Consider the following 24,217-nt stretch of genomic DNA (forward strand, 5'->3'; position numbering starts at 1 on the left):
TTTTTTCCCTGTACAAGTGCTTCCAATATTCACACACATCATACTCTGATGGATGCATTGCAGAGAAACCTGGGGTTAGTATCTTGCCCAAGGACAAAGTCTTAAGACTCAGCTTTTGATTCATGGTGGTTAATTGTATGTACACTGATCTCATTACTGGAAATATCTGACTAAAAATGTACACTTCCTATGATGCTGTGAGTTTGCATCAGGTACGTTTTGGTTAAAAGAAAGCTTTGGGGATTTCTGTGGAGTCCTGTGGTATACAGAATGGGTGTGTGGGTGTAATTGAATGTGTCTAAGTACCTTTGATAATATCTTAAAGGTGTGTTTGGGTAAGAAGCATACATTTATGGACTTAACTGTCTGAAACCAGATATGACTGGCTAACAGTCCTACATTAGACAGGCACTGGATTTATCATAACATCCCAGGTTTTGAGCTATTAAACATAAGTCACAAGCACAGAAACATTTTCTGTATATTGACTATCTTAAAGCCATTTTGTGCTAGCTAGCTGATTAAACAGCCTGCTCCAAATCTTCCTTATTTTAAAAATAATTTGACCTCCCTCATCATGTTTTCGTTGAATCTGTTAGTTCACACAAAATAATACTGAGAGGAACAGAAATACCAGACAAAGGGGAGTGAAACTAGCACAAGTGCAGTTGTCTGAGTTTGATTCTAGTGTGATTCATTTGTTTCATTTCAACCTTTAGATCATAACATTGTTAGATCATTTTCCTGTTCCACACCTCCTCTTTCAGAGTTAGGAGGTTTTAGGGTTAGAATATGGCATTTGCAACGACTGGGGAAAGGAGTGCACTATGTCAAAAGATGTCCTCACACAGATATCCCTGCAAGTGTATATGTGTGTGTGCTGACTGAGCCCTGGTGAAAAATCTGAGCATGCACTTGGACCATTTTAGTCCCCCCCCCCCAAACCTCCACATACTTTGACGCTCCGCTGTCAAACAGTGGCTCAAAGCTTTGATCAGCTCCTCTTCGCATATGTTTCCTCCGACGCTCACACCCAGAGCCTCCAAGCCCCCTCCACCTACTCCACCGGGGGTTGATAATTAGCCTGCCTCCTCCTCCAGTAATCCAGGATCATCAGACAGTGAACAACGTGCTCAACGTGCGGTTCCCCCACCTAGGTTATTAGCTGTAACCTAATGGTTGTGAAATATGACATGTTATTTACTTTTAAGAGTAGAAACAGGTTCAAGTATCTTTATGGCTCTGCGTAAGTATACCTATACTATAATCATTCCAGTCGAAAATATCTTTATAGAAGTCTTGTGTTATATTTGTTGCAATTTCCGCTGCCCTTTCGGCCAGATCACTCGTTAAAAAAAGGCATTTTAATGTCAACGAGACTTTTTAGCAGCATAAATAAAGGATATATAAACATCACTTTGCCAAAAATGGATTTCAGCTGATTGTGGCTCAGAATGACTTGTTGTTGGTGTGATGACAGATGTGTTTGACAGATTATGCGCCAGCAAGTCATTTATAGCTGTTTAAATGGGGGAAATCTTCTTTTTTTTTTTGGCAAATACCGGAAATCACTTTCTGGCACAACACCCGGCTCTTGCTGCATGCGATTATAGGAGGGATGAGGGGAGTTGCCCCTTTGTGAGGACCTCCGACGGTGCGTCTGGGTGACTGGTCCAGACAGGATCTAACACGCATTTGTTAACACGGTCATTGTGACAGAGGTGAGAGCGAAGACACTTTCGGAGAGGTGCGACTGCTTTACGCGCGCGCGCATGCACGCACTGTATGAATCAATGAAAGTTTAAGTGAAGGACATACTTTTCCTTTTGAATGCACTGGGCTACTTATTCAAGTGTTTGGGTTGCTGTTGCTTTCAGAAACGGTTTGCTTTATCAGTATTTTCAGACACAAACACGTTGACCCAGTTTCTCTTTTCTATTCCAAAACTGGAGTCACGTCAGACAAAGAAGTTTTCAGTTACCTTATTTTATTTAGAAAAATTCAGACATTTTATTCGCAAGACATTTCTAAACAGCTTTACAACATAAAATGGTCATTCTTAAAGGAACTACTGGTCCGATAAACTAAAGGAACCTCTGAAATGCAATAGAAATATTTATATTAATTGGGGCATCGCCCGACTTCTCAGTTTCTAGAAAGAGCTTTTCTCCTTGTACAAATCCTATTTACACTGAAGTATAGACCAAACAAGAGGGAGAGTCCTGCACTGTTGCCTTTTCTGTGCTTTGTTGGGTGTTGAGAGGGATTGCTTTTTGTTTCTCCAGGTGTAAAGACAAGTCACAAGAGGACTCAAAGCCAGGGTGTTACTACTGAAAAGAACAGGAGGGCTATTTTTCTGAGCCTCCAGCTGAAAGCGTAGCAGAGTGTAGCAGATCCCTCTGATGGCATAAAGGAGAATCCACTTTTAATTTTAAATATATATAAATGTCCAAAGTACTCCAGGAATGACTTCTGATGAAATGTTCTCTTACATTTTCTGATTCCAAACATTTCCCAGAATTGGGGGAAATCTCTGTAAACTTGTATTCAGTAGTGACTGTGAAGAAAATCCATCTGCACGCCGGTATTCAGAATCACTGCAGAGTGATCAGCTGAGGCTTTTGTTGGTGCCTAAATTGGTCTCAAGAGAACAGACTTTAATTATTGGACATCAGTGCCATGAGTTCAGGAGGCCTAAGAAAAAAAATCCATGCATGTAGTCAGCCTTCTTAACCGGTCTTATAGGAGGCCAAACCTGGTACAGCCACAAAATCCTCTTGTATTGTAGGGTGGAATTTTCTCTTTCAGTGGGACGCGCTGTGTCACACCATAAAAATGAAAGCCCATAATCCCCCTTTCAACACATCCCAACTGTATTCCATCCAAACTCCCACCACTACTCTACCAAGGTCTCCACATAGACCAGGGGTAGGTCATGGTGGGCATACTGGGAGGCTCCCTGTTCTCCATGCCCTCTGTAGAGCTCTGGTTGTGATCACTGTCAGTCTCATCCAGGTCAGAGCACAAGTCTTCACTGGCCATGGAGGAAGGGGTTGGGGAGAGGGCAGAAGATGACCCGCAGGAGAAACTCCGTTCACCAGGAGAAGCGAGAGAAGCGCAGAGCGCCTCGCTGCCTCCATGCCAAGTGCTGCTGCTGCTGTTGCCCTCAGAAGTGTCCGTGATTAGATCCGTCAGCATGTCCTGCAGGTGGTCCTCATTCAGGGGCATGCACTCCAGGAGATGGTTGAGGAGCTCAGCCGCCACCGTCGCATCTATCCCAGGACAGCTGGACACAAACATGTGGACCTCGTGCATGCACTGGATGTAACCAGCTGCAAACCGCTCGTTGGCTTCTCGGTTTAGTGTCTCTGCCTCTGTGAGAGGAGAGACACGACTGCTCAGCATCCAAAGCATTGATAATACAAGACTGAAGAACTCCTACTTTATTGACTGACACGTGACAGCTAAATGTTTCTCCTTCACTACACTACAATTACTTAACAGCTAAAAATGTTACTTTTCAGCCTTTTATGTGATAAAATATCACTTCCTCTTATAAGATAATTGCAAATTGCTCTAGCTCTACATATAAGCATGTTGATACAAACCTCCGATGGTGACCATTCTGCGGAAAAAGTGTTTTTTCTTGTAAAATACTGTATAAGATATTTAGATGAGAGTTAATGGTATAAAACACACGGAAATTGTAATTTAAAAGACCCCACTGAGCTCTTGTTTGCTCATCACTGTTTATATTTTTAAATCAAGCATTTCCTGACTCTTCACATGCTCTTTTATTAGAGCAGGGTGAAAATGTACGCCTGTCTTGCCATAATAATGAGAGTAATTCTATCGATAATGCAATACTCAAGCGTTTTATTATTTGGCACTCTGAGCGCTCAACAAAACAGTTACACGGGCTGGATAAATTTGGGCACACCTTGTTTCCGGTTCTTCAGTATGTCCTCCACCTTTTTCACGGTCAGCTCCAGCACCTCTGCGTTCTCCATCTTGGAATGAAACTGAGGAAAGAAACCAGATGAGCACCACCAAGACCACAGTTTACGCCTTCATTGTGGCGCAGAGCAAAAGTGAAACTCCAGTGCAGGAGCTGTGTGCGCTCCGTACTCACGTCTGTGTCTGCCAGCAAAGTCCGCAGCTCCTGCAAACTCTCGTTGATGCGAGCTCGCCTCTTCTTCTCCACCAGAGGTTTCCTCGTCTGCGGGAGCACAGAAAGAAAACACTTCAGTGACATGAGGAAAGAAGCACCATTCAAAGTCATAAGCGTCCACCTGTCCGCGGTTGGTGCGCAAAGGCAACCCAGCGTCATTCTTCTCTCACTAAAGCATGTAACTAACTTTGAATCATTGAGGGGTTCCTCTCAAACTAACCATCCCTGCCTCATAACTGTGCACACGCAGCGTTAAAGCGGCGTGACAAGTGCGTCACTGCCAAGTGTGTCTGGACAGTGCCTCCACCGGTCCCCCACCTTTCTATCCGCTTTCTGTATCCCGCAGTAGGACTCATCTTCATCTTTCACATCAAGTCCGAGGCCGTTTGGCCGAGCCGAGGGGGCCATGTTGGTTGGATCGCCGTTACTGTGGCTTCTCCCACCGCTGCTCGTACCTCCTGAGTGGTCCTCGAGGGGCAGCTGGCAAACGGAACCGGTTAGAGGCAGAAAAAAAATCGACAAACTCGTAGGCGAGGCGAGGCGAGGCGCCCTCTGTTTATTGTGTAATCCTAGTCAGACGTGCTGCTGGCGCTGAGTGGCTGTTGTTAGTATTTATAGGGGCTTATTAACATGTGAATAGGGGCTGTGCTGCTCTAGCTGGGGAACAACAGAGCGCACACGGTCGGAGCCAATGAGCGCTCTCCCCCTTTGTCTGCGGTCAGCCCAGGTCTGCGCCCCGAGGAGCTGGACTGGCTTTAATTAGACATTTTTTTGGGTTAGGGGAACGAACGCTCGTTTTTTGTCCCCCTTTCAGTTAGTTTCAGTGAACTGCTCGCACTTATAATTCATCTGCACAAAACGAATCAGCACAGAGACGCAGAGTACAGTGTTAGAATAGTGCTGTTTGTTTTTATTTTCGTTTTTGTTTGACTGTTCATATGTTAGAAGAAGCCTCAAATATAAGTTTAACTCAAGACAAAAATGAAATTCTTCAGGCTGTCAAATATAAACCAGTCAGTTACTTATTCAAACCAGCCCAACCAAAATGATTGCAGCACGACGCTGCACCTACATCACATCGAGGCATTTAAACCTGCCCCCGTCTCTTTTCTGCCCGACCTCTTTTCCTCTTTGCTGGCTTCTGTGTCCGAGCCTCAGCAGATTTACCCGTCTGTTTGGCGGATGTAACGCGATGCCTTCAGTTGGCAGCTGCTGCTGCTGGCGGCCCCTCGGCCAAAACTAAATCAGTTCGGGGAATTAAGGGCCCTTCTCCAAAGAAAGCGACAGGTGTTGGCCTGCGCCTCGTTTGTTCTCCCCGTTGTTGTTGTGACTTCTGATTTGTGCGCAACTGCATTCTCACATTGGCTGCTGTGCAACGTGGACGACTTTTTTTTCCTCTTTTTTATGTGTGTTCAAACACACTGCAATATACACATTTGCACAACTGTGAATAAGTCAAAAGCTGTTCTCATAATACCAATTTTGATGATTTAATTCGCCTGGAATTCGTTGGGGTGCTTTGCTGGTGAGCGTGCATATGGCGCATTGAGAGAAACCTCTGGCCTGGTTATTACATGTTTTGTTTACGTCATTTTTATTCAGATCACCCTCACAGCAGAGCAGAGTGGCTGGGTCAGCGTGCATCTGTGAAAGCTTCCAGGTAAATGCAGGGCTGCGTGCTAAGTTCGTGTTTTACGCGCTGTTTCCATAATTGCGCAGCAGCATTTCCGCTAAGACGCGCCACTGAAGCCCCGTGCCCCGAATGAATGAAGCCCTTCAGACCTTTGAAGTGAAGGTTTTTTTTTTTTGGCACCTCGCCACCCCCAGATCTCTTGTTCCAGAGAGCTTTAATGGTGTGGACTGTGGAGAGAGCAGCTGTCTCGGCTCGCTTTTGTTGGCGAGCTCCGCCGAGGGACCAGGCGTCCCCCTTTCTGTCTCCCTCTCTCCCTCTCTCTTCAGACCAGCCGCCTGGCTCCATGTGGCGGCCAATCACAGGGACTATAATAGCTGGGGAATGGGACACTCGCACGTTTGCACTTCTCAGAAGCTTATAATGAATTGCATCTTTATTAAAACGTGAATGTATGAGCCATCTCTGACACGTTTGTTTTGCTTCCAGATGGCTATGTACCCCCTCCCGCCCCCCACACACACGCACACAACTCGTTTAGATCCTCACTGTATTTATCTGCTTCCCTTATTGTAATGTAACGAACTCGGAACGAAGCTAATCAAGCTTGGCGACATAGCGTGAAGCATAAATAAGCTTGTCCTCTCATCTCACATACAACACTATACAATGCTGGCATCATTTATAATTACAAATCGTGCTAGCCAGGCAAACCTGCACACAAGTGATAAGTGTTGGTGGGTACTTATCTATATGTCATATCCTCCCAAATCATCAAATCATAAAGAAACAATCGTTATGACTGAGTTGTTTTCCACAAACATACAGAGTTCAGGTGTATCTGGATAAAGTCAAATGGAACAAATATGTCGAGCAGCTTCCTCCATCTCAGAATAATCCACAGACCTTCTGCAAATAGGTTTCATTGGAAGCAGTTCTAATAAAGAAACATTAAAAATGACTCTCTTTTCACACTTCTTTTATTGCCATGACCTATTAGAAATGTCTTATATGAGGGGGTGGGGGGGATACCTCAGCAGAATTTGAGTTGCATACTGGAATCTGCTTTGCACAATTAGAGGTGAGCCAGGAAACGGTTGTGCTATGATTTGGGTGCACTGACTGTAGTTATAGTCAGTGCAAATATATATATTAGGGTTGAGTAAAAGAAGCTCAACTCTAATATATATTACTCACAAAGTTGTTTTAGCTCATGTTAGCTCATGTTGTCTATTGGCATGCTGTATAAAATGTAAATAAAAACAGCATGCAATGATTTGCAAATCTCATAAACTCACATTTGATTCACAAAAGAATCTAAAAATCATATCCAATATTTAAACTGAGAAAGTACAATTTTAAGAGAAAAAAAATAAAAGCTTGTTTTCAATTTGATACAACATTATGTCGAAATGTTGGGACGGAATCATGTTTACTACTGTGTAGCATCCCTCTGCTTTTAACAACAGTCTGTAAGCATCTGGGAACTGAGGAAAGGCAGCTGTGGGACTTTTGGGAGAGGAATATCTCATTCTTGTCCGATTCTAACTGCAGTCCAGGGTCTTATTTGTCATCAGTTTTTCCCTTTTATCATGCTTCAAATGTCTGCTCATCCCCTGGACTTGCTGTTGTAATAAGTGCAGTTGCGGTTTAGCGTTCTCTTGCTGAAAAATGAACAGCCTATCAGGAAAAAGAGGGTATCTGGATGAGAGCATGTGTTGCTCTAAAATCTGTATATAACTTGAGATGTGCAAGTTTGTCATCCACCTAATGCACTTCCATACCATCAGAGATTTTGAACTGAAAACTGATAACAAGCTGGATGGTCCGTCTCCTCTTTAGTCCAGATGACACAAGAATTTGAGATTTTTATTTGTTTGATCACAGAACAGTTTTCTACTTTACCTCGGTGGATTTTAGATAAACCTTGGCTCAGAGAAGATGGCAGTTTTCTGATCATGATCAGGAATGGCTTCTCTTTTGCACCATAGAGCTTTAACCTGAATTTGTGGATGGCACTGTGAATTTTACTCATAGATAGTAATTCCTGGAAGTTTTCTAAGGCCCTTGCACTTATTTCCATGATTTAATGCTATGCTTTATGAGGGCCTGAAGATCCAGTATTGATTTTGGGCCTTGTCTAATGCGCACATTTCTACACATTCTCTTCATGACATGATGTAGATGTAGATCATTACATATTTGAAATGATTGCAATTTTATATTCAAGAAGAATGAAGCTTTTACAGATTGGTGGAACTCTGCCTCTCAAAGATGCTCTTTTTCTACCCAGTCATGTTACTGACCCGCTAACCTAATGATTTCACATGTTTTTCCAGCTCTTTAGTGTTAGTGCCACTTACTTTTCTTTTTTACTTTACCCTTTTTTGAAAGATGACTGTCATAAAGTTCAAAACAAATTAATATTTGTCGATAAAATTTCTCTGTTTAAGCATTTGATATATTTTCTAAGCTCTATTGTGAATAAGATTAGGGGGCAGATCACTGCATTCCATTTTTATTTACATTTTATGCAGCATGCCAGATTTTATGATATCCAGTTTGTAGATTTGTTGGTCCCAGGGTGTTCATGTTAGACATATTAGCTTACTGGGATAGTGGAAATGAAATTTTGACATCTGTTCTCACCCCTTTATGAAAAGTCCAAATATTAGCTGCTTCTCTGTTCTGCTTAATCAGCTAAACTACAACTGAGCATAAGGATATGAGTCTATGTAGTACTTAAGTGTTTTCTTTCTGACTTTGACACGTTTAGATTAGGCAGTTGAGTTTAGCACTTATTTGACTTGTTTCATGTCCATTACATGACAATAGTCCATCCATGAATCCATTTCCCTAGTTTATCGCATCCAGGGCCACAAGAGGGCTGGAACCTGTCACAGTCGAATGCTGTATAATCCCTAAAAATCTTAATCCATATTACTGTAACATCATATTACAATAAACACTTGTAGGCCTCTTAGACCTTAAAGTACTCCTGTCAAGATCCAACAGAAAAGAGCACCTGCAAAGATCATACAATCTGAGTGAGTGCAAAATAAGTTTTATTATTAATAATGTTTAGGTTAATAGTACAGCAAAGGAGGAATCTATGCAAAGGCCAAGCAGGTGGTCTAAGAAGCAAAGTCATGCCTTATAATAACAATAAATAAAGCTGTTAATACAATAAATACACAAAAGATTAATAAGAGCCTTCTATAATGCAGGCTACAAGAGGTCAACTTCTGAAGGGAAGTACTGAGAAAAGGTCTGTATAGAATCATTATAGCACACCTACAATAATAATCACTGGAACAAAAACTGCCCCACATGTTTGTCTTCTGAGCAGCATATCTATAAGATACATAACAAAGGATGGTCTAACGGAATGGACAACCAAGATCATCAATCCAGCAGTTCACCAGGGCCTCCACATCTCAAGTGTCCCCAGGTGGGATCTGTGGAGTGCTGGCCTTTCCTGAGGTCCAGCCTCTCTCTGGAACTGCTCTACTCTGAGGGGGGACCCTGGGACGACTTGGGTGGCTGGAAGAGCAGCATCAAGTCTGGGTGTGGGCAGGGTGAGGGGGTGCTCATCGGTGGACCTAGGCAGAGACTTGAGGAGGTGGTTGAGAAGACGGGAGCCCAGAGTTTTGTCCATCCAATCACAGGTCAGGAGCATGTTGTGAACCTCGTGCATACACTGGATGTAGCCCGTGCTGTATCTCTGCTGGGCCTCAAGGCCTAACGTGGGGTCTGAATGAAGAGAGAAAAAGATACATGTGTCACAGCGAACCCTGGTGGTAACAGGAAACAGCACAACCAGTATAACCGGTTGGCTGCAATGACATTTCCATCCATGGCTCAGCACCTCAGACAGCCATCATTTTCTAATTTTTCCACTTTCGCCCATCCAGCAGCTCCACATACCACGTTGCTCTAACCACCACCCAGTGAAAACATTGTCAGACCTCCAACATATGCCATGATGTGTGCTGATGCTGCCCCCTGCTGCCTAATGCCAAATAGGTCAGTGGATTTTTCATTCTCACGCGTTATCGGTTTATTACGCCTAACCAAATTTTTAAAAAACGGAGATATAAATCGATTTTATTACGATGAATAACAGCAGTAACAAAGCTCGTAATATCGTAATCAATCAAGTGCCCGGCTCCTTACCGTTAACTTTGTTGTTCTGGATGTTCTGCAGATGTTTCACCGTCATCTCCAAAATATCCGCTTTCTCCAGTTTGGATTGCTGTCGAGAGAAGAGAAACCTCAGTTATTATTGAGCCCTCGCTGTTTGCTCAGAGGAGACACGTGAGGACAATACTCACGTCCAGCCTGAACGCTCCGATCACGGTTTCTTTGAGCTGATCCAAACAGTTGTTTATCCTCTCCCGCCGCTTTCTCTCAATGAGCGGCTTTCTGAGCTGTAAAAAAAGTAACCAAATCAGGTAAGAGCAGCAAAAACAAGATGGAGAGGCACCATGCTGGATTCATTTAAAAAATTGGTCAAAAAGAAACCCGTCTTCAGTATGTCCAGTACCTTTCTTTCCTCCTTTGCGCTAGGATGTTTCCCCAGGTTGTGCGCCATGGATGAAGCAGTCATGTTTTAACCTTTGGTGTGTGATGGTGTGTGTATGTGTATATGTGTGTGTTTGTGTGCGCGCTTTTTTGTCCCTTCTCCTCTGAATCTCAGTTCGTCTCTAGGGTCCTCGGCGCGGCGCGACCCTCTTATTTATAGGGCGCAATTAGCATGTGAATGCGCCAACTCTTTGGCTGCGGGATTTTCCCACACACGGGGTCCCATCAGTCAAGACTGACAGGTCACTGGCTCCATTGAATAACTGAGAGACCCGGCCTAGAAAAAAAAAAAAAAAAGCTCACAAGCGACAGATGTCCAGCCTGAAACCATTGCGCTACACCCCCCTTCCCCCTTCTTCACCCGACAACAACACCGAAAAACTGCAGTTTCCTCTTCTCCCAGGCATGAACAAGAGTGTGCAATTACCGTGCTTTACTCCCGGGACCCCCACGTCTATTCTATTCAAGGGCAACATTACACCTGCAAAAAAAGACCAAACCAATTTCCTCAGAGCTCACGGGACGACACAAAACAACAACAAATCACCTGAGAATATATTTCTGTCACCTGTTATAGCTCATAATCATATCCTTTAAAACCCCTGAATTACTTTAACAGAAGCTGGTTGCACTGGGAGAGCTTGTACCTTCGTGGAAGCGCAGAAGAGGGGGGGAAACACGCTGTGTATTTAGCCTGCTTTGATCACATTCGGTGTTTTTAAAATGTGAGACATCTGCTGTTAACTGTTTACGAGCAGATGTCAGATTGACCAGATACCCCCTCCCCCTTCAACCCTCTCTCGCTCCCTCCCCGTCCTCCTACCTTTTGGGTCCCCTAAAGTGGGAGCCCTTGTTTCAGAGCCACGCGACTGCCAGGCGAATGCCGGGTCGTGGGAATCGAGGTCGGACAAAGAGCGCTATTCACCCAAACTTAATCAGCATGAAGTGAGTAATAACCTTCACACAGGGCCCGACCAGAGGAGGACGAGGAGGAGGCTCGGCCTTTGGCAAGTGACCAGTAGATAGCCGGTGACGAGGCCAGGTGTAACACATAGCAACCAATCCAAATACATCAATCCCTCAGAGAAGCGTTAAGTAGGCGTCTGTATTTTTAAAGGGAGTGGGTTTTTGAAGCCACTGTGGGGCTGTTGTCGCACTACTATAACAAAAGTGTTTGTTTTGATTTTACTGATCCATCTTTTTCCAGTGTTCAGTGGCAGACAGTGGCAAAAACAAAGGCAAAATAGGCCCCGAAACAGCTCATGAGCTACAGAGAGAGACAAGTCAGAGTATCTTAGAAACTGCTGATCTACTGGGATTTCCTCGTACATCCATCTCTACAGTTTGCAGAGAAAAAGGGAAAAAAGTTTTCTGAAAAAAGAAAACTTTCAGTGAGTTGCAGTTCTCTCTGAGAAAATTATTTTTTGATGCCAGAGGTCAGAAGAAAATGGCCAGATAGCTTTGAGTAGTACCAAGGCAACATTAACTCCAATAACCAGTTGTTTAAAAAATTATGTGAAAGTGAATCTCTGAATCTCTGAGATCTCAATCCACTAGTGCACCTCTGGGTTGTGGTGAATGGAAACTCTGCAGATTTAAAGCAGTTCTGAAATCTGACCCTGCACCAGCATGGTCAGCGAGTGTAATGTCAATACTACTGAATTCTGAATTCTAATGGAATCAATAACACAAAGGATCTGAATTGTTACAGACTGCACAAATACACCAGGTATGTTACCTCTATGCAAGGGCTTGACATGCAGGACTGCCAATCCCATCAGTGTTTGCTTTGGGGAGTGGGTATCTCAAACCATCTGGGTGATGTAGTTGCTTTGAATTTTACGTTGCAATTGACTTTACTCAGTTAACTGTTTATGGGTTAAGATCAAATCTGATGATTATGATGAACATTTGATGAAATGATGAAACAAGGTTTCATTTTTCGTTAGAAGTTTGCCAGCAAAAGCAGATAATGCTTTATGAGGGGGCCATATTTGCTGCAATTACTTTTTGATAGTCAGCCATATCCCACCACTATCCTCCACCTGAGGCTTCTCTTGTTTAGAAACCAGCCTTCTCCTTCTGTCTTATCCCCCAACATGTAACTTTCAGCTCTAGGTGAACCCTTACTACACCTTTAGATGAAAAACAGAGTTTGGAGCTAACAGCTGCTAAACTCCACTTCATGCAGCTAAACAGACAGCTATAAAATTAAAGCCTCTTCCTGCTTCTGTTAGCTCGCACCTGAGGCTTTGGTTATTAAAGTGAATCACAGCTGTCTGTTTCCCAAGCCACTGCCTGCACATTCTTAACTTAATATCTAAGGAGTTAATGGTTTTGTGTATTGTACATTAACAAAACATTTTTCCTATACAAGAGGCTTTAAAATACTCTGGCTGTTGGCAATACTATGCATCATCACTTAGAAAACAACTTAAAGTACAACTAATTAATTTAGAAATTTGGAAGGATGCAATGCATCCAATATTTGTTTTGTTTAGAGTTAAGGAAGAGTTTGTGCTAATAGAGAGAGCATACCACACAACTTAAAAAAACCCATTTCAAACAAAGTTTAGTTTTATTTCAAGCAAAATGTAGACTTATTTCAAATGTGTTCATGTAGATCATTTCATTTGTCAAAACTGGATGAAATAATAATGCTTTGAGTTCAAATCATAACCTGTAAGTACAATATTTCCTTCAGGTGACATTTGATACAGTGTACTCCAGATTTAGGCTAACCGCATCCTAAAATGCCTTGGTTTCTAACCTTAAATGGGGTGCTAAGATTTCGTTCCACATATGCTCTCTGTACACTGAAATAGTTATAAAAGGAAAACAAATATTTCAAATCTCCTGATTTTAAGTCAATAATCCTAAATTTTGTAATAAAGTAAAATATCTTGAACGTTTTATTACTGATCAGAGGACTTGAAGATATTTATAGGCAAGAAGACACATTTCTATTGAAGTTTAGTCCATGTACAGATTGTGACCGATGTTAGTATTCATATTGCACACTGGACTGTTGCAGGGAAACTGTAGAAGTGGGATCATATGGTTCAGTGCAAGTGAAATGTTGTTGTTGCTAAAGGAAGTGCTTTTAAGCTTTTAAGACACCTCATACGTACATTTATTTGCAGGCAGATTGTCGCTTGGGGTTCGACCTAATTCATCTTATAGGTCCCATGATCTGTCTATGGAGCAAGCGCGCCCTCATGCGGTGATCTCGCACGTCCCTGCAGTGTAACCCCCACTGTTGTTGCACGAGGCGACCACCGGAGGCGCTAGACGACACTGCAGTGACAGCCGCTCTCTGCTAACATTACCAGTCGGGCTCAGAGAAAGCACTAGGAGGAAACAGGGGCTGCACAATTAACAACAGTACAAACAAGGGGAGGCGACACGAGCAAGGAAAACAAAGCGGTTTTTGGTCCGAGGAGCACCTGGATTGCCTTTTACTGTCTTGACAAACCGGGAGAAACGAGTGAAAACGCCGTTTGCAAGGTATTGTGTTGTGAATATTATCCTATGAATTGTGGTTTGCAGGCATAGCTTTCTGAGCAAGTGGAAACGGTTTAGCTGAACCTAGCCTGCTGCTGATAGTTGCTAAAGCCAGGCATGGTTTTCAAAGCACTAACGCGAGGAGCCTCAGTCAGGCCTGGCTAACGTTAGGCCGAGTTAGCTAATTAACGTAGCCACTTTTACCTTATGATAGCTAGTGAGTTGGTAATATATTGCCACAACTCCTAGCAGCTGGAAATGAAGGTTTAGCAGCTGGAAAATGCTTGTAAGCAGTGGGCCTGCCGAGGCCTCCCGTGTGTCGACAGCACACACACAGTCACACTTCCATAAGCCAGCCAACAGTAGCACGGTTGTTTGGTGGACTGTGATTGAAAAACTATAGGCCACGCTACCTTGCAAATAAAGTTCGCTGTCCTGCAGAAATGAAAGAAAGCTAAGTGGCATATTGTTCCAGCTTTGCGGTAAACGCTCTTTTGTTTGCTAGACTCCATGTTATTCAGTATCCATTTTGTTAACATTGCGCAAAGTTGGCAGACTTCACACCATCACAAACCAGGCATGGATAACAGAGATGGGCGGTGCTCACTGTCAGGTTTATGTTGCACAGCTTATTGGGCCGTAGGTTTGCAATTAGCTTTTAAGTTGTACGAGTGGTAATACTTTCATTAAATAGATGTGTTGATGTGTATAATATATATATTTTTTATATATCGCTTGGAAAATGTTTTAAATAAATCAGGGGACTTGACTAGCACTTGCTAGCAGCGAGTAGCGGTTGCTAGCTTACCTTCAGATGGTAGCAGGGCACCCGCTGCTGTCTGGACTGAGAGAGATGGTGAGGTTAACGTTGAGCTGTTCTATGGCACTGTATTGTTTGAGTTCTGGTAGGTACTTATAGGACAGGATTCACTGTCACTTGCCACGACAAGTATTTGTAGGCTAATTTACCCAAAGAGAGGTCGAGCGGGTTTGGATTTTCTTTTTCTCTTTTTTTTTTGTGTCTGTGTTAGGACAGGTTGTACAGACGTCAGGTTGGCACAATTTTACTCGGACTCCTGATTAGTACCGGAGTCATTGTGGGTTAGATGTGATCTACCGATTTTGAACGCACCATATGTATTTCCCTCCTATTTACGTCACTGGTACTGTATCAGGTCAGGAGCAGAGAGGCGCTTCTGCTGCCTACATTAACGAGCATTAGCCTGCGCGAAAGACGCATGCGGCCACCTGGCGAAGCTGAAGCCTGTGTACGTTAACGAAGCTGTGAGCAAGCAAAAACCATCCGCTTGGGAACATAAGGCTCTCCTGTTTCAGCTCTGTCACACATGACACATCATATATGAATGGTGGGCAACAGCAGCAGCCTGCCACCCCACTTTGGTTGCTGCTCGGTTTTATATTCCTGGCTCCAGCATTGCTTTCTAAATGTGGACTCCCTGCCAAGATATAAGAGGAAGTGTGTGACAGCTCCAGGGTTTGTGTGCACAGTTTAGAGGATCCTGGCTGGAAAACAGGTTTGTGGCAGTGCCAGATTTGTACCTTTAGGTCACTAAATTCACCAAACATCAAGTGGAAATATGTCCTAAAAGGGCAGCACGCTTTCTATTTTTCCTCCAGCTAACCTGATCATGAGAATGGGATTACAGTTTACTGGCCTGGTGTTGCCTCTTCGTGACTGTTCATGAAACTTTGACTTTTGCCCTGCCCTGTGAACTTAGGGTTGTTGGGTGGGTCGGAGAATTTTGTAGAAAGGGGTCCTTGTTAAGTCACACAGTTAAACAGGAGCAGCAGTGAGATATGAGATGGTGACATCAGTCGATTGCATCACCCGTGGCCTTTCTAGGGTCTTTAGTGTTTGTTTTTTGGTATCGTTTGAGGATTTAGTTTTATAGATTTGTGACTCAAAGGGTGTGTTTACAAACCTAAATTTGAACTGATAAAGTATATTTGGCAATGTAGTGTCTGTTTAGGTATGCTATTGAAGTGAAGGAGTCGGGCATACAAAGGTCTGAGGTGGTGTCTTCATTTATGTGGCCCTGTGTCATAGTAAGCTCATTTCACAGTTAATCATTTACTAATAATGACCAAAAAACTTCACAAGCTTTTACAGCTGCTAAATGAAGCTTTAAAGGTCAGATCTAGATATGTGCAAATCATTAAAAAAACATAATATTTCCACAAATTTATTTCTATAACTAACATGAGCTTGACTTTTATTAGTATTGAGAGCTTCTTTGGGACTTACTACGTAGGTTAGTGTTTGTTACAGGATATATGGAGTGCACCACTGCCCTGCCCCCACCCAACTTCTACTTCTCAGCTCAAAGTTGCATAACAATACAACTTCATCAAAGGCTCAATCCAGAGTAATGACATGAGCAGCATTTCTGCTTATCCAATGAACATTTGCCAAAAACGCTAATTCATAAGATAAAAAAAAAAAATCTCTTCTTGTCTTGAATACAGTAACAAGTAGAGGGATACATTTACTGCTACCATGCACACCTGTAAGTGCAGCAGCAGTCGATACATTTCCTGTTTCTGCGGTATTTAACCTTTCAAACTTCTCCTGTTCAGGTTTTTGTGTCTGCTCGTTTTACCATTTCTGTGATTGTACTTGGTCTTATCTGAAAGGTGGATTTGTTTTACATTTCTTTCCTCAGGTGGACAGTCGGCTGCCTGGTCACTCGTGGTAACTCTCCGCCATGCCTTTCCCCTTTGGCAAGTCCCACAAGTCGCCGGCGGACATCGTCAAGAATCTTAAGGACAGCATGACGGTGCTCGAGAAGCACGACATCTCGGACAAAAAGGCAGAGAAGGTAGGGTGAATCTCTTCATCTGTCAGGTGCAGTGTCCGTCACCTAAGAGAGTTCACTGTACTTAGTGACACGAGTTTGAAGGAATTTGTTTGAACTTTGAGATAATCTGATATGTTGATGTTGTGCCCTGGATTAATTTGTGTGTTCAGGCTACAGAGGAGGTGTCAAAGAGTCTTGTGGCCATGAAGGAGATCTTGTATGGGACTAATGAAAAAGAGCCCCAGACAGAAGCAGTGGCCCAGCTCGCCCAGGAACTCTACAACAGTGGATTACTCAGCACCCTGATAGCAGACCTGCAGCTCATCGACTTTGAGGTGAGACTTTTGATGTGAAGTTGAAAGAACAGGAACTAGTGGTAGATATTGAACAGTGGTCTCAATTTATCCAAGGTATGCAAGCATTGCAAGAATGCGTCTTACAGGGGCACTAACCTAATAAAATATCTGCAGTTAGAAGCCATTAGCAGCTTTACAGTGACATGTAAGGTCTAGCACTTAGCACACATGATGTAGAGGATTCAGATTGTGGTGAGAAAGTTTGAAAAGGTGTGGATACATTTTATTTCTCACTGCAAACATAAAGGGAACGCACAATAAAACCAACTAGAGAGCACTAACGTTTACCCTGTTCACTAACAGCAAGGAATTAAGCCTACATTAATCAGTCAGTATAAGTGGATGGATATTGATGATCTGAAAGCAAAACAGTGTTAAGTCATAATGTTTGTCCCATTCTTGCTATTTATTTTAGGAACTTTGTTGATCCACTAATTGTTTCAGGTGTTGTTTTTAATTTGTTTAAAATCACTTCACATTAATATTAGTTGAAGAATCACTTTATGTCGTGACATGTGCCTTACTTTGATTCACAAAATGGAAACAGTAAATGAAAATAAAAAATTATTCTTGCGTTTGTGGTATGCTTGCACTCTGGGGATGTCCAATCTGCCTGCAGAGAGCTCTGTTGTACAGTCGTTGTGTGGACCACTCTTGCTTATGCTTTTGTCCGTCTGCCAGCTGTGCAGAAGAGTGAAGTTCCAATAAACAAAGAGCTGAAGTGAAACAGAGTGTTAAGAACTATGAAAAGTGTCACTTCAGCACTGTCTGTGCTTTTCATGCTATTTGGTTTTTTTTGTTTTTTATCTTTGAATTTCTTTTTGCGGTTCTGCAGTTCCCGGTTAACTCTGCTGTTGTTCCCTTGCCTATTCCAGTCTACTTGTCAACCAATTGGCATTTGGCAGAAGCATGTGTCATCTGCTTCCAGCAACAAGCAGTCAGGATTTAGGAGGAGTGCATCTGCCATGGGTGAAAACCCCTCCCCTCCCATCCAAACACAAAAGTGTACGCAGACAGACACATGTGCAAGATCATAAAGGATGCTTAACATTTCAGTGTTCTGTTGGTCATTGTTGTGTGTTGGCAGTGGACCTGCAGTAACTTTACACTCACTGATGATTTGTTTTTGTTTTTTTCCCCACTAATTCACAGTAGCAAATGCACAAATCAAATGCAGTATAGCAAATGATATAACTAAATATAAAATGCCCTCTGTGTTAGTGTCAAAGGATAACCTGTCTAGGGTTTAATCCGCCTCTTTCCCTATAATACCTGAGGTAGGGTCCAGCCCCCTGATGACCCTGATAAGAATAGAGAGAATGGATGCATGGATAAAATGACGAAAGAGCAATATTCGGGTCTGCAAATTAAATTAGGTTCCTGAACTTGGGTAAAAAGAATTATTTAAGTATGCATCTTGTAAATATGTAATTGATTGCTTAAAAATAAAAGCTAAAAATATTAGATTCCTTGATATGGAACAGACTGGTAGGGCCCTGCACCATTAAATGGTTCAAACCACATTTCAAAGTGATGTTTTTAAAGCTCTTGTTCTGTTTGACCAGCAGTGCAAAATCTGCAGAAATGTACTCACTTTTAACTGTGGTTTAAAAAAAAAAAGTACTGTAGTACTGTTGTTTTTCTCTTTAAAGGTTTTTTAAAGCATTTTGTTTTTAAAACAATGGTGCAGGAACTAAACTATGTATGAGAAGGAAAAAGCAGGATGTTTCGAAAAAGTGCACGTGGATTGACAGCTTGCTATTAATGACAAACCTGCCTGTTTTGATATGGGAGCAAACTCATGTCTCGCTGCAATATGTCATGGTGTGTGTGGTAACTGCTGCAGGCTTCCCTGACTCACCCCATCACAGTGTGACTCACTGTGCTGTGTGATCCTTCTTCCTCTTTTACCCTCGCTCATACTGCCTCCTTGCTCAAAAGAAAAGCCTGGTGAACAGTTGCAAAGCACAAGAGTCCAATATCAAAGTGTGACAGTAATTTGATATTTCTGATAACTTTACACACTTTTATTATATGTTCAGTTTTGCCAGTATACGACAGTGTCTCTCTTTTTGGCTCCTGTTTAGTGCTGTTTCCTGTCAATATGTTTAAACCTCAAGAGAACGAATCTTTCATCAAGGTTTTATTGCCACACTGCAGAAAATTAAAAATGCAGCAGATTCCTAGCCGTTCATTAGCTGTTATGTAATAAAGCGCCACACCTTGCATTTACAACGGCCTCTTGGCTTTCCACCCAGAGAGCTTGTTGTAAAATGACTTCATGTATAAATTCTCTATTGTGTGCATTTCTGTTCTGTCTAAGCCTTCATGTGGTATTTTTCTGTCAGGGTAAAAAAGATGTGGCTCAGATTTTCAACAACATCCTGAGGCGTCAGATTGGTACTCGGACACCCACGGTGGAGTATCTTTGCACCCAGCAGAATATTCTCTTCATGCTGCTTAAAGGGTAAGAGCATATACACGGAGTAATACTGCCCCCCCCCCAATGATTATTTCATTATAATTGTTGTTGTTAACAGTACTTGGTATTGAAAAGACCAAGGAACCAAGTAACTTCTTCCTAGCATAAAGGGAAATGAGAGCTGCTGCCTATATAAGAAAAGTAAAAATAGAACAAGCAGTCGAGTTCACTACAGATTATAAAAACACCAGTATAAGGTATCCTAGAGTGCTACACCTTGTGGAAGGTGGCTCGTTTCTGTGCACCTCATCCACGCTTACAGATATCCCCTGGTCTGCCCTTCACCTTGTCTAATTTTGCAGTAATAGAGCAGCTACTAGTAACATAAACAGTTACACTTTTCTTGTTTTTTTTAGAGTACAACAAGCTACATGCAAGTCCAGGCTGGAATAAGTTTGTGAATCACTGTGCTCAAAATGTCAGGTGTTTCAGTTAGATAGAATTGGAAGTCTGTGCTTCTCAGATTCAGTAGTTCAGTGAAGGTTTGAAAAGGTAAGTGGAGAGGTTATACAACACATGAGAAGCACAACTGGTTTTGTGTTGTCAGTTTAGTCAGATTGTTTCTGTCTTTCTGACTTGGATGAAGATATGAGAATATTTGGAGTCACCTGTGCAGAAATCCTAGCGACTCCAAAGGATTTAAAAATCTCTTCTTAAACCTGTTTTGTGAAAACCAAGCACACGACACGAGGATCAGTCATTTTGTGCCAGGGGCACGGTGAATAGATGCACAGCTTGACGTGACTGAAGCTTTCTGTTCTTTGTGTTTGTTCAGTTAATCCCAAGGGAAACTATTTAAATGTCTGCAGTAAAGTGGTGCTCTGAAAGAACATACATCTTGTGCGCATACTCCCATTGTGATAGGACTAATGAGGATTTCCCTTGTTGTGTGTCGCACAGTGGAATTGATCCTCATTATCAGTAGTGTAAACATCATAAGCTTTCACCCAGCTCAGTCACTATCCCTGCTTTGTCTTTCCTGAAAACTGAAGGATCTTTGGCTAGCTGCACTCAGTTTAAACACTGGAAGTCTCTTTTATGTGAAACTGGCGGGGCCATATCATACCGTTCACGGAAATACCAGTATAATGTTGGGCAATGATAAGAAAATGAAATATTGCCATAGAATATGGGTAAAACACGCATGCGCAGTGCCTTTGTTTTCATATGCACATGGCGGAAAAAGCATGCCAGCGACGGAGAATGAGAAGGACGAAAGCGGATTGTTGAATGAAACCGATGAACCAGAATTGATTTGTAAAAATGCTGCAACTTCAGTGATGTGGAACTGGTTTAGCCTTTCGTCCGTCAGCTACACAACAAAGTTTTTTTGCACTAATAAAGTTGTGGAGTTGTAAAGTATCTTGTCTAGTGTCAATTATATCGTCAGTTATATCGTTATCGCAAATTTTCAATGTATATCGTGATAAATATTTGTAGTCATATCGGCCTGCTCTTGTTCTGTACACCATTATTATGCCAAACATTTTGCAGCTCACTGTGTTCTTGTTTTCAGTTTTTCAGGAAACCATCCATCCTCCTGCCGCTTGTGTTTGCGTGCATGTGAAATACAAAATGAGAAATCATTTTCCATATGTTGATGTTATATGCAGGTATGAGTCTCCAGAGATTGCACTGAACTGCGGTATCATGCTGAGGGAGTGCATCAGACATGAGCCACTGGCCAAAATCACACTGTGGTCAGAACAATTCTACGACTTCTTCAGATACGTGGAGATGTCCACATTCGACATCGCCTCAGACGCATTTGCCACTTTCAAAGTAAGTCAGCAAAGTTGTTAATCTATTGAAGTAATGCTCTAAAAAAACATCTATGGTTCCTCATAGCTGTAACTGCCTAAACAGCTTAAAGAAAACAGACTTGACAAAGCACAGTCACCAAACGTGCGTCGGCTGCTGCTGTTTTAACAGAAATTATGAAAGCAGTGCCTTGAATTAAAAACCAGATGACAACACTTCAGCTCTCATGATCTGCCTCTTAGATTCAAAAGGGAAAACCTGGTCATGCTTTTATGTTTATGACAGTTTAAATAGCTGTTTATATTATTATGTAAGCCCTTGCTTGTAGTTTGCTACTTCAGTGTCCCATTGGAGCAGCTCATGTTTAAGATGGTATTTTTTCAGGATGGGGACGACAGGCCAGTGCCAGCTTTGAGCATGCAAATCGAGGGCCAAGTTGTAGTACATGTAAAATAATCACTCAAAGAGAGTGTAAGAAGCAACAGAAAGTTTATTACTTTATTCCCCTGGCATGACACACAGCTGTTCTGTCATGCTGAGAGATTTTTTTTTTATTTTATTCTTTTTTTGGGGGGAGGGGGGGGACTTCTCCACTAAAGGGTATCTGAAAATGGCTAAATCGGGCAACAAAGTCACTAAGTACAAGACAGCGATGTGAACTGAAGCAGGATGATTACTGCTGCGAGTGAGAGGGGTTTTCTTCTAGACATATACCGGTATTAAAAAAAAAAAAAAAGAAAGAAAGAAAAACCTGATAAATCCAAGTAGTCAAGTGTTTTAAGTGCACGGCCCTTTGTTAGCTTTGATAGAAACCAAACAAGCTGTGTAGTTACTGTGGAGTTCTTTGACTATTTTAAATCTTGTGCTATTCAAAAAGACTTTCACACCTTTACTTATTGAATACAGGTACTGGCATGTTAGTCTTGACAGTAAACGTGTTCATTCCATCCAGCAAGAGATAACTTTGATAAACCATTGTAATAAAGCATTTGTCTGCTGTCTTGGAACAGTTTCAGTCATCAGACAGTGAGCTGACATGTCTTTTCTCGCTAATTTTTAGCTTCAGAGTGGTTCATTTAGTGACAAAACGTAAATGGATTTCTTTGGGTTGTGGTTTGTATCTGCGCTGTACAAATAGGAGACAGATGGGACCCAGTCATAACTGTCAGGTCTGAATGTGTTGCTGATAGTTGGCTTTGTCTGTTTCCAGGACCTCCTTACAAGACACAAGCTACTCAGCGCAGAGTTTCTGGAACAACATTATGACAGAGTAAGTTCACATTTAACTAAAAATATCTAGATTAGATCAAAATATGTAAAAAATGTACTCTTAAATAAACCATATAGCCTCACCCCTGCCAAGGATAGTGTTTGAGACAACTATAAGCTTTAGATTAAAAAACAAAAACAGTTTCTTTTGACCAATTACGTGTGAATTAGGTCTGTCTCTGTTAGTCAGGCGGTTTAAGATGCTGGCAATCTCTTTTTCTAACAACATCAAACCAGCCATTTGGGAGATAATTTGCAGGCTGGGAGCACAACATAGCTGTCAGTCTGTGAGAGGAAAAGCTCTCATTTTCCTGTCACAGTGTTTTGATACAAGATACAGATGTAATTGTGAAAACACCGCTTGAAGCATTTAGATGACTGCCTCTCTTGCTGACCACTTGTATTTTGTCTGCCTCACTGCCTCTTTCTCTGCTGCTCTAGTTCTTTAGTGAATATGAGAAGCTGCTCCACTCAGAAAACTACGTGACTAAAAGGCAGTCCCTCAAGGTAAGAGCCCAGGATTGTGCCAGTAAAGAGGTTTCAAGTAGTGGTGCAACTCTATTCAGAGAGCTATTTAAAAATGGTTTCTAGTGTTGGGTTTCTCTGAATCACTCTTAACATGACTGCCATCTAGTGGTTAGACCACAAACTTACGTGGTTATTTAAAGAGCTTTAATGGCTCCTTCACTGGCCTCATGTTTGGAGTGTTTAATTCGATTTCAGTCTGAAGACTGAGTACTTGATGACTAAATCTGTAATCCAGATGTTTGACCACTGGTGATTCTCGAACACATTTTTATTGCCTTATTCATGATCACTAATGATTATATACAAACGAGTAAAGCGTGACTACTTATTTAAATATAGTAGAAGAAATACACTGATGGAATACATTTTTATTTCTTTTCTCACTCTAGTTGTTGGGGGAGTTGCTCCTCGACCGGCACAACTTCACCATTATGACAAAATACATCAGCAAGCCAGAGAATCTCAAACTCATGATGAACCTGCTACGGGACAAGAGCCGCAACATCCAGTTCGAGGCTTTCCACGTTTTTAAGGTAGACTCAAAGCACTGTATGCTAGTCCTTTCTACAGAAGAGGCAAGGCTTGAGGGTGTAAAGAAAATATTAAGGTGCTTAATGCACTTCCTGATTTAATAGTGTTGTATTCAAGACATCAGGCAGACTTTCTTCTAATTTCTTCTACTTTTCATGTGGATCATTTCTAGTTCTGTTCTGCTTTCTTTTGCTTAGTGGAAGAAGCAGCAGGTAGAGAACTGATTCATGTGCCAATACGCTGAATTCACTGAGCCTGCAATGCAGAGCACAGACTACTGTCACTGCCTGCAGTTCAAGACAGAGCTGCACCAGTTCATGGAGTAATTCAATTATAAAAAATTCCTGACACAAATGTTTTGCTTCAGTGCTTCATTTAACACACAGCTGTGCAGCACATCGATGTGTTAAACAATGTAAACATGAGCATTTCAACTACATTTCAATTGAATTCAATTTTATTTATATAGCGCCAAATCACAACATAAGTCGCCTCAAGGCGCTTCATAGATACAGAGAAAAACCCAACAATCATATGACCCCCTATGAGCAAGCACTTTGGCAACAGTGGGAAGGAAAAACT

At 42.1% G+C, this 24,217-nt stretch overlaps 3 protein-coding genes across 3 annotated transcripts in view; 1 reads left to right on the plus strand and 2 right to left on the minus strand.

The window, feature by feature from the left end:
• Positions 1 to 1,970: 1,970 nt before the first annotated feature.
• Positions 1,971 to 4,891, minus strand: her13 (hairy-related 13). The gene is made up of 4 exons (XM_005926605.3): positions 4,490 to 4,891; positions 4,133 to 4,219; positions 3,941 to 4,022; positions 1,971 to 3,374 (listed from the first exon to the last, which is right to left on the minus strand). Exons 1-4 carry the CDS (start codon positions 4,577 to 4,579, stop codon positions 2,902 to 2,904), a joined length of 732 nt encoding a protein of 243 aa, XP_005926667.1. The 5' UTR covers positions 4,580 to 4,891; the 3' UTR covers positions 1,971 to 2,901.
• A 3,231-nt stretch (positions 4,892 to 8,122) lies between these two features.
• Positions 8,123 to 15,251, minus strand: her8.2 (hairy-related 8.2). The gene is made up of 5 exons (XM_005926598.2): positions 14,698 to 15,251; positions 10,348 to 10,662; positions 10,136 to 10,231; positions 9,978 to 10,056; positions 8,123 to 9,554 (listed from the first exon to the last, which is right to left on the minus strand). The coding sequence occupies exons 2-5, from the start codon at positions 10,408 to 10,410 to the stop codon at positions 9,220 to 9,222; spliced, it is 573 nt and encodes a 190-aa protein (XP_005926660.1). The 5' UTR covers positions 10,411 to 10,662; positions 14,698 to 15,251; the 3' UTR covers positions 8,123 to 9,219.
• Positions 13,671 to 24,217, plus strand: part of cab39 (calcium binding protein 39) — a 23,122-nt gene continuing 12,575 nt past the window's right edge. The window contains exons 1-8 of the mRNA XM_005926600.3: positions 13,671 to 13,892; positions 16,574 to 16,729; positions 16,879 to 17,043; positions 19,413 to 19,531; positions 21,160 to 21,328; positions 22,518 to 22,577; positions 23,018 to 23,083; positions 23,494 to 23,637. Coding sequence (XP_005926662.1) covers positions 16,616 to 16,729; positions 16,879 to 17,043; positions 19,413 to 19,531; positions 21,160 to 21,328; positions 22,518 to 22,577; positions 23,018 to 23,083; positions 23,494 to 23,637 — 837 coding nt within the window. The 5' untranslated portion in view covers positions 13,671 to 13,892; positions 16,574 to 16,615. The remainder of the gene's footprint in view (positions 13,893 to 16,573; positions 16,730 to 16,878; positions 17,044 to 19,412; positions 19,532 to 21,159; positions 21,329 to 22,517; positions 22,578 to 23,017; positions 23,084 to 23,493; positions 23,638 to 24,217) is intronic.

This window comes from Haplochromis burtoni, unplaced genomic scaffold (assembly GCF_018398535.1).
Source record: "Haplochromis burtoni strain Fernald_Lab_line unplaced genomic scaffold, NCSU_Asbu1 Contig_94, whole genome shotgun sequence".
In the NCBI taxonomy this organism is placed as follows: domain Eukaryota; kingdom Metazoa; phylum Chordata; class Actinopteri; order Cichliformes; family Cichlidae; genus Haplochromis; species Haplochromis burtoni.

Coding starts and splice junctions, on each gene's coding strand:
- her13 (XM_005926605.3), bottom strand. CDS start 4,579: ATGGCCCCCTCGGCTCGGCCAAACGGCCTCGGACTTGATGTGAAAGAT. Junction 4,023..4,132: donor CTTTGCTGGCAGACACAGAC/GTGAGTACGGAG, acceptor TTCTTTCCTCAG/TTTCATTCCAAGATGGAGAA. Junction 3,375..3,940: donor ACTGAAGAACCGGAAACAAG/GTGTGCCCAAAT, acceptor CTCCTCTCACAG/AGGCAGAGACACTAAACCGA.
- her8.2 (XM_005926598.2), bottom strand. CDS start 10,410: ATGACTGCTTCATCCATGGCGCACAACCTGGGGAAACATCCTAGCGCA. Junction 10,232..10,347: donor GCGCAAAGGAGGAAAGAAAG/GTACTGGACATA, acceptor CTTTTTTTACAG/CTCAGAAAGCCGCTCATTGA. Junction 9,555..9,977: donor CCAGAACAACAAAGTTAACG/GTAAGGAGCCGG, acceptor CTCTTCATTCAG/ACCCCACGTTAGGCCTTGAG.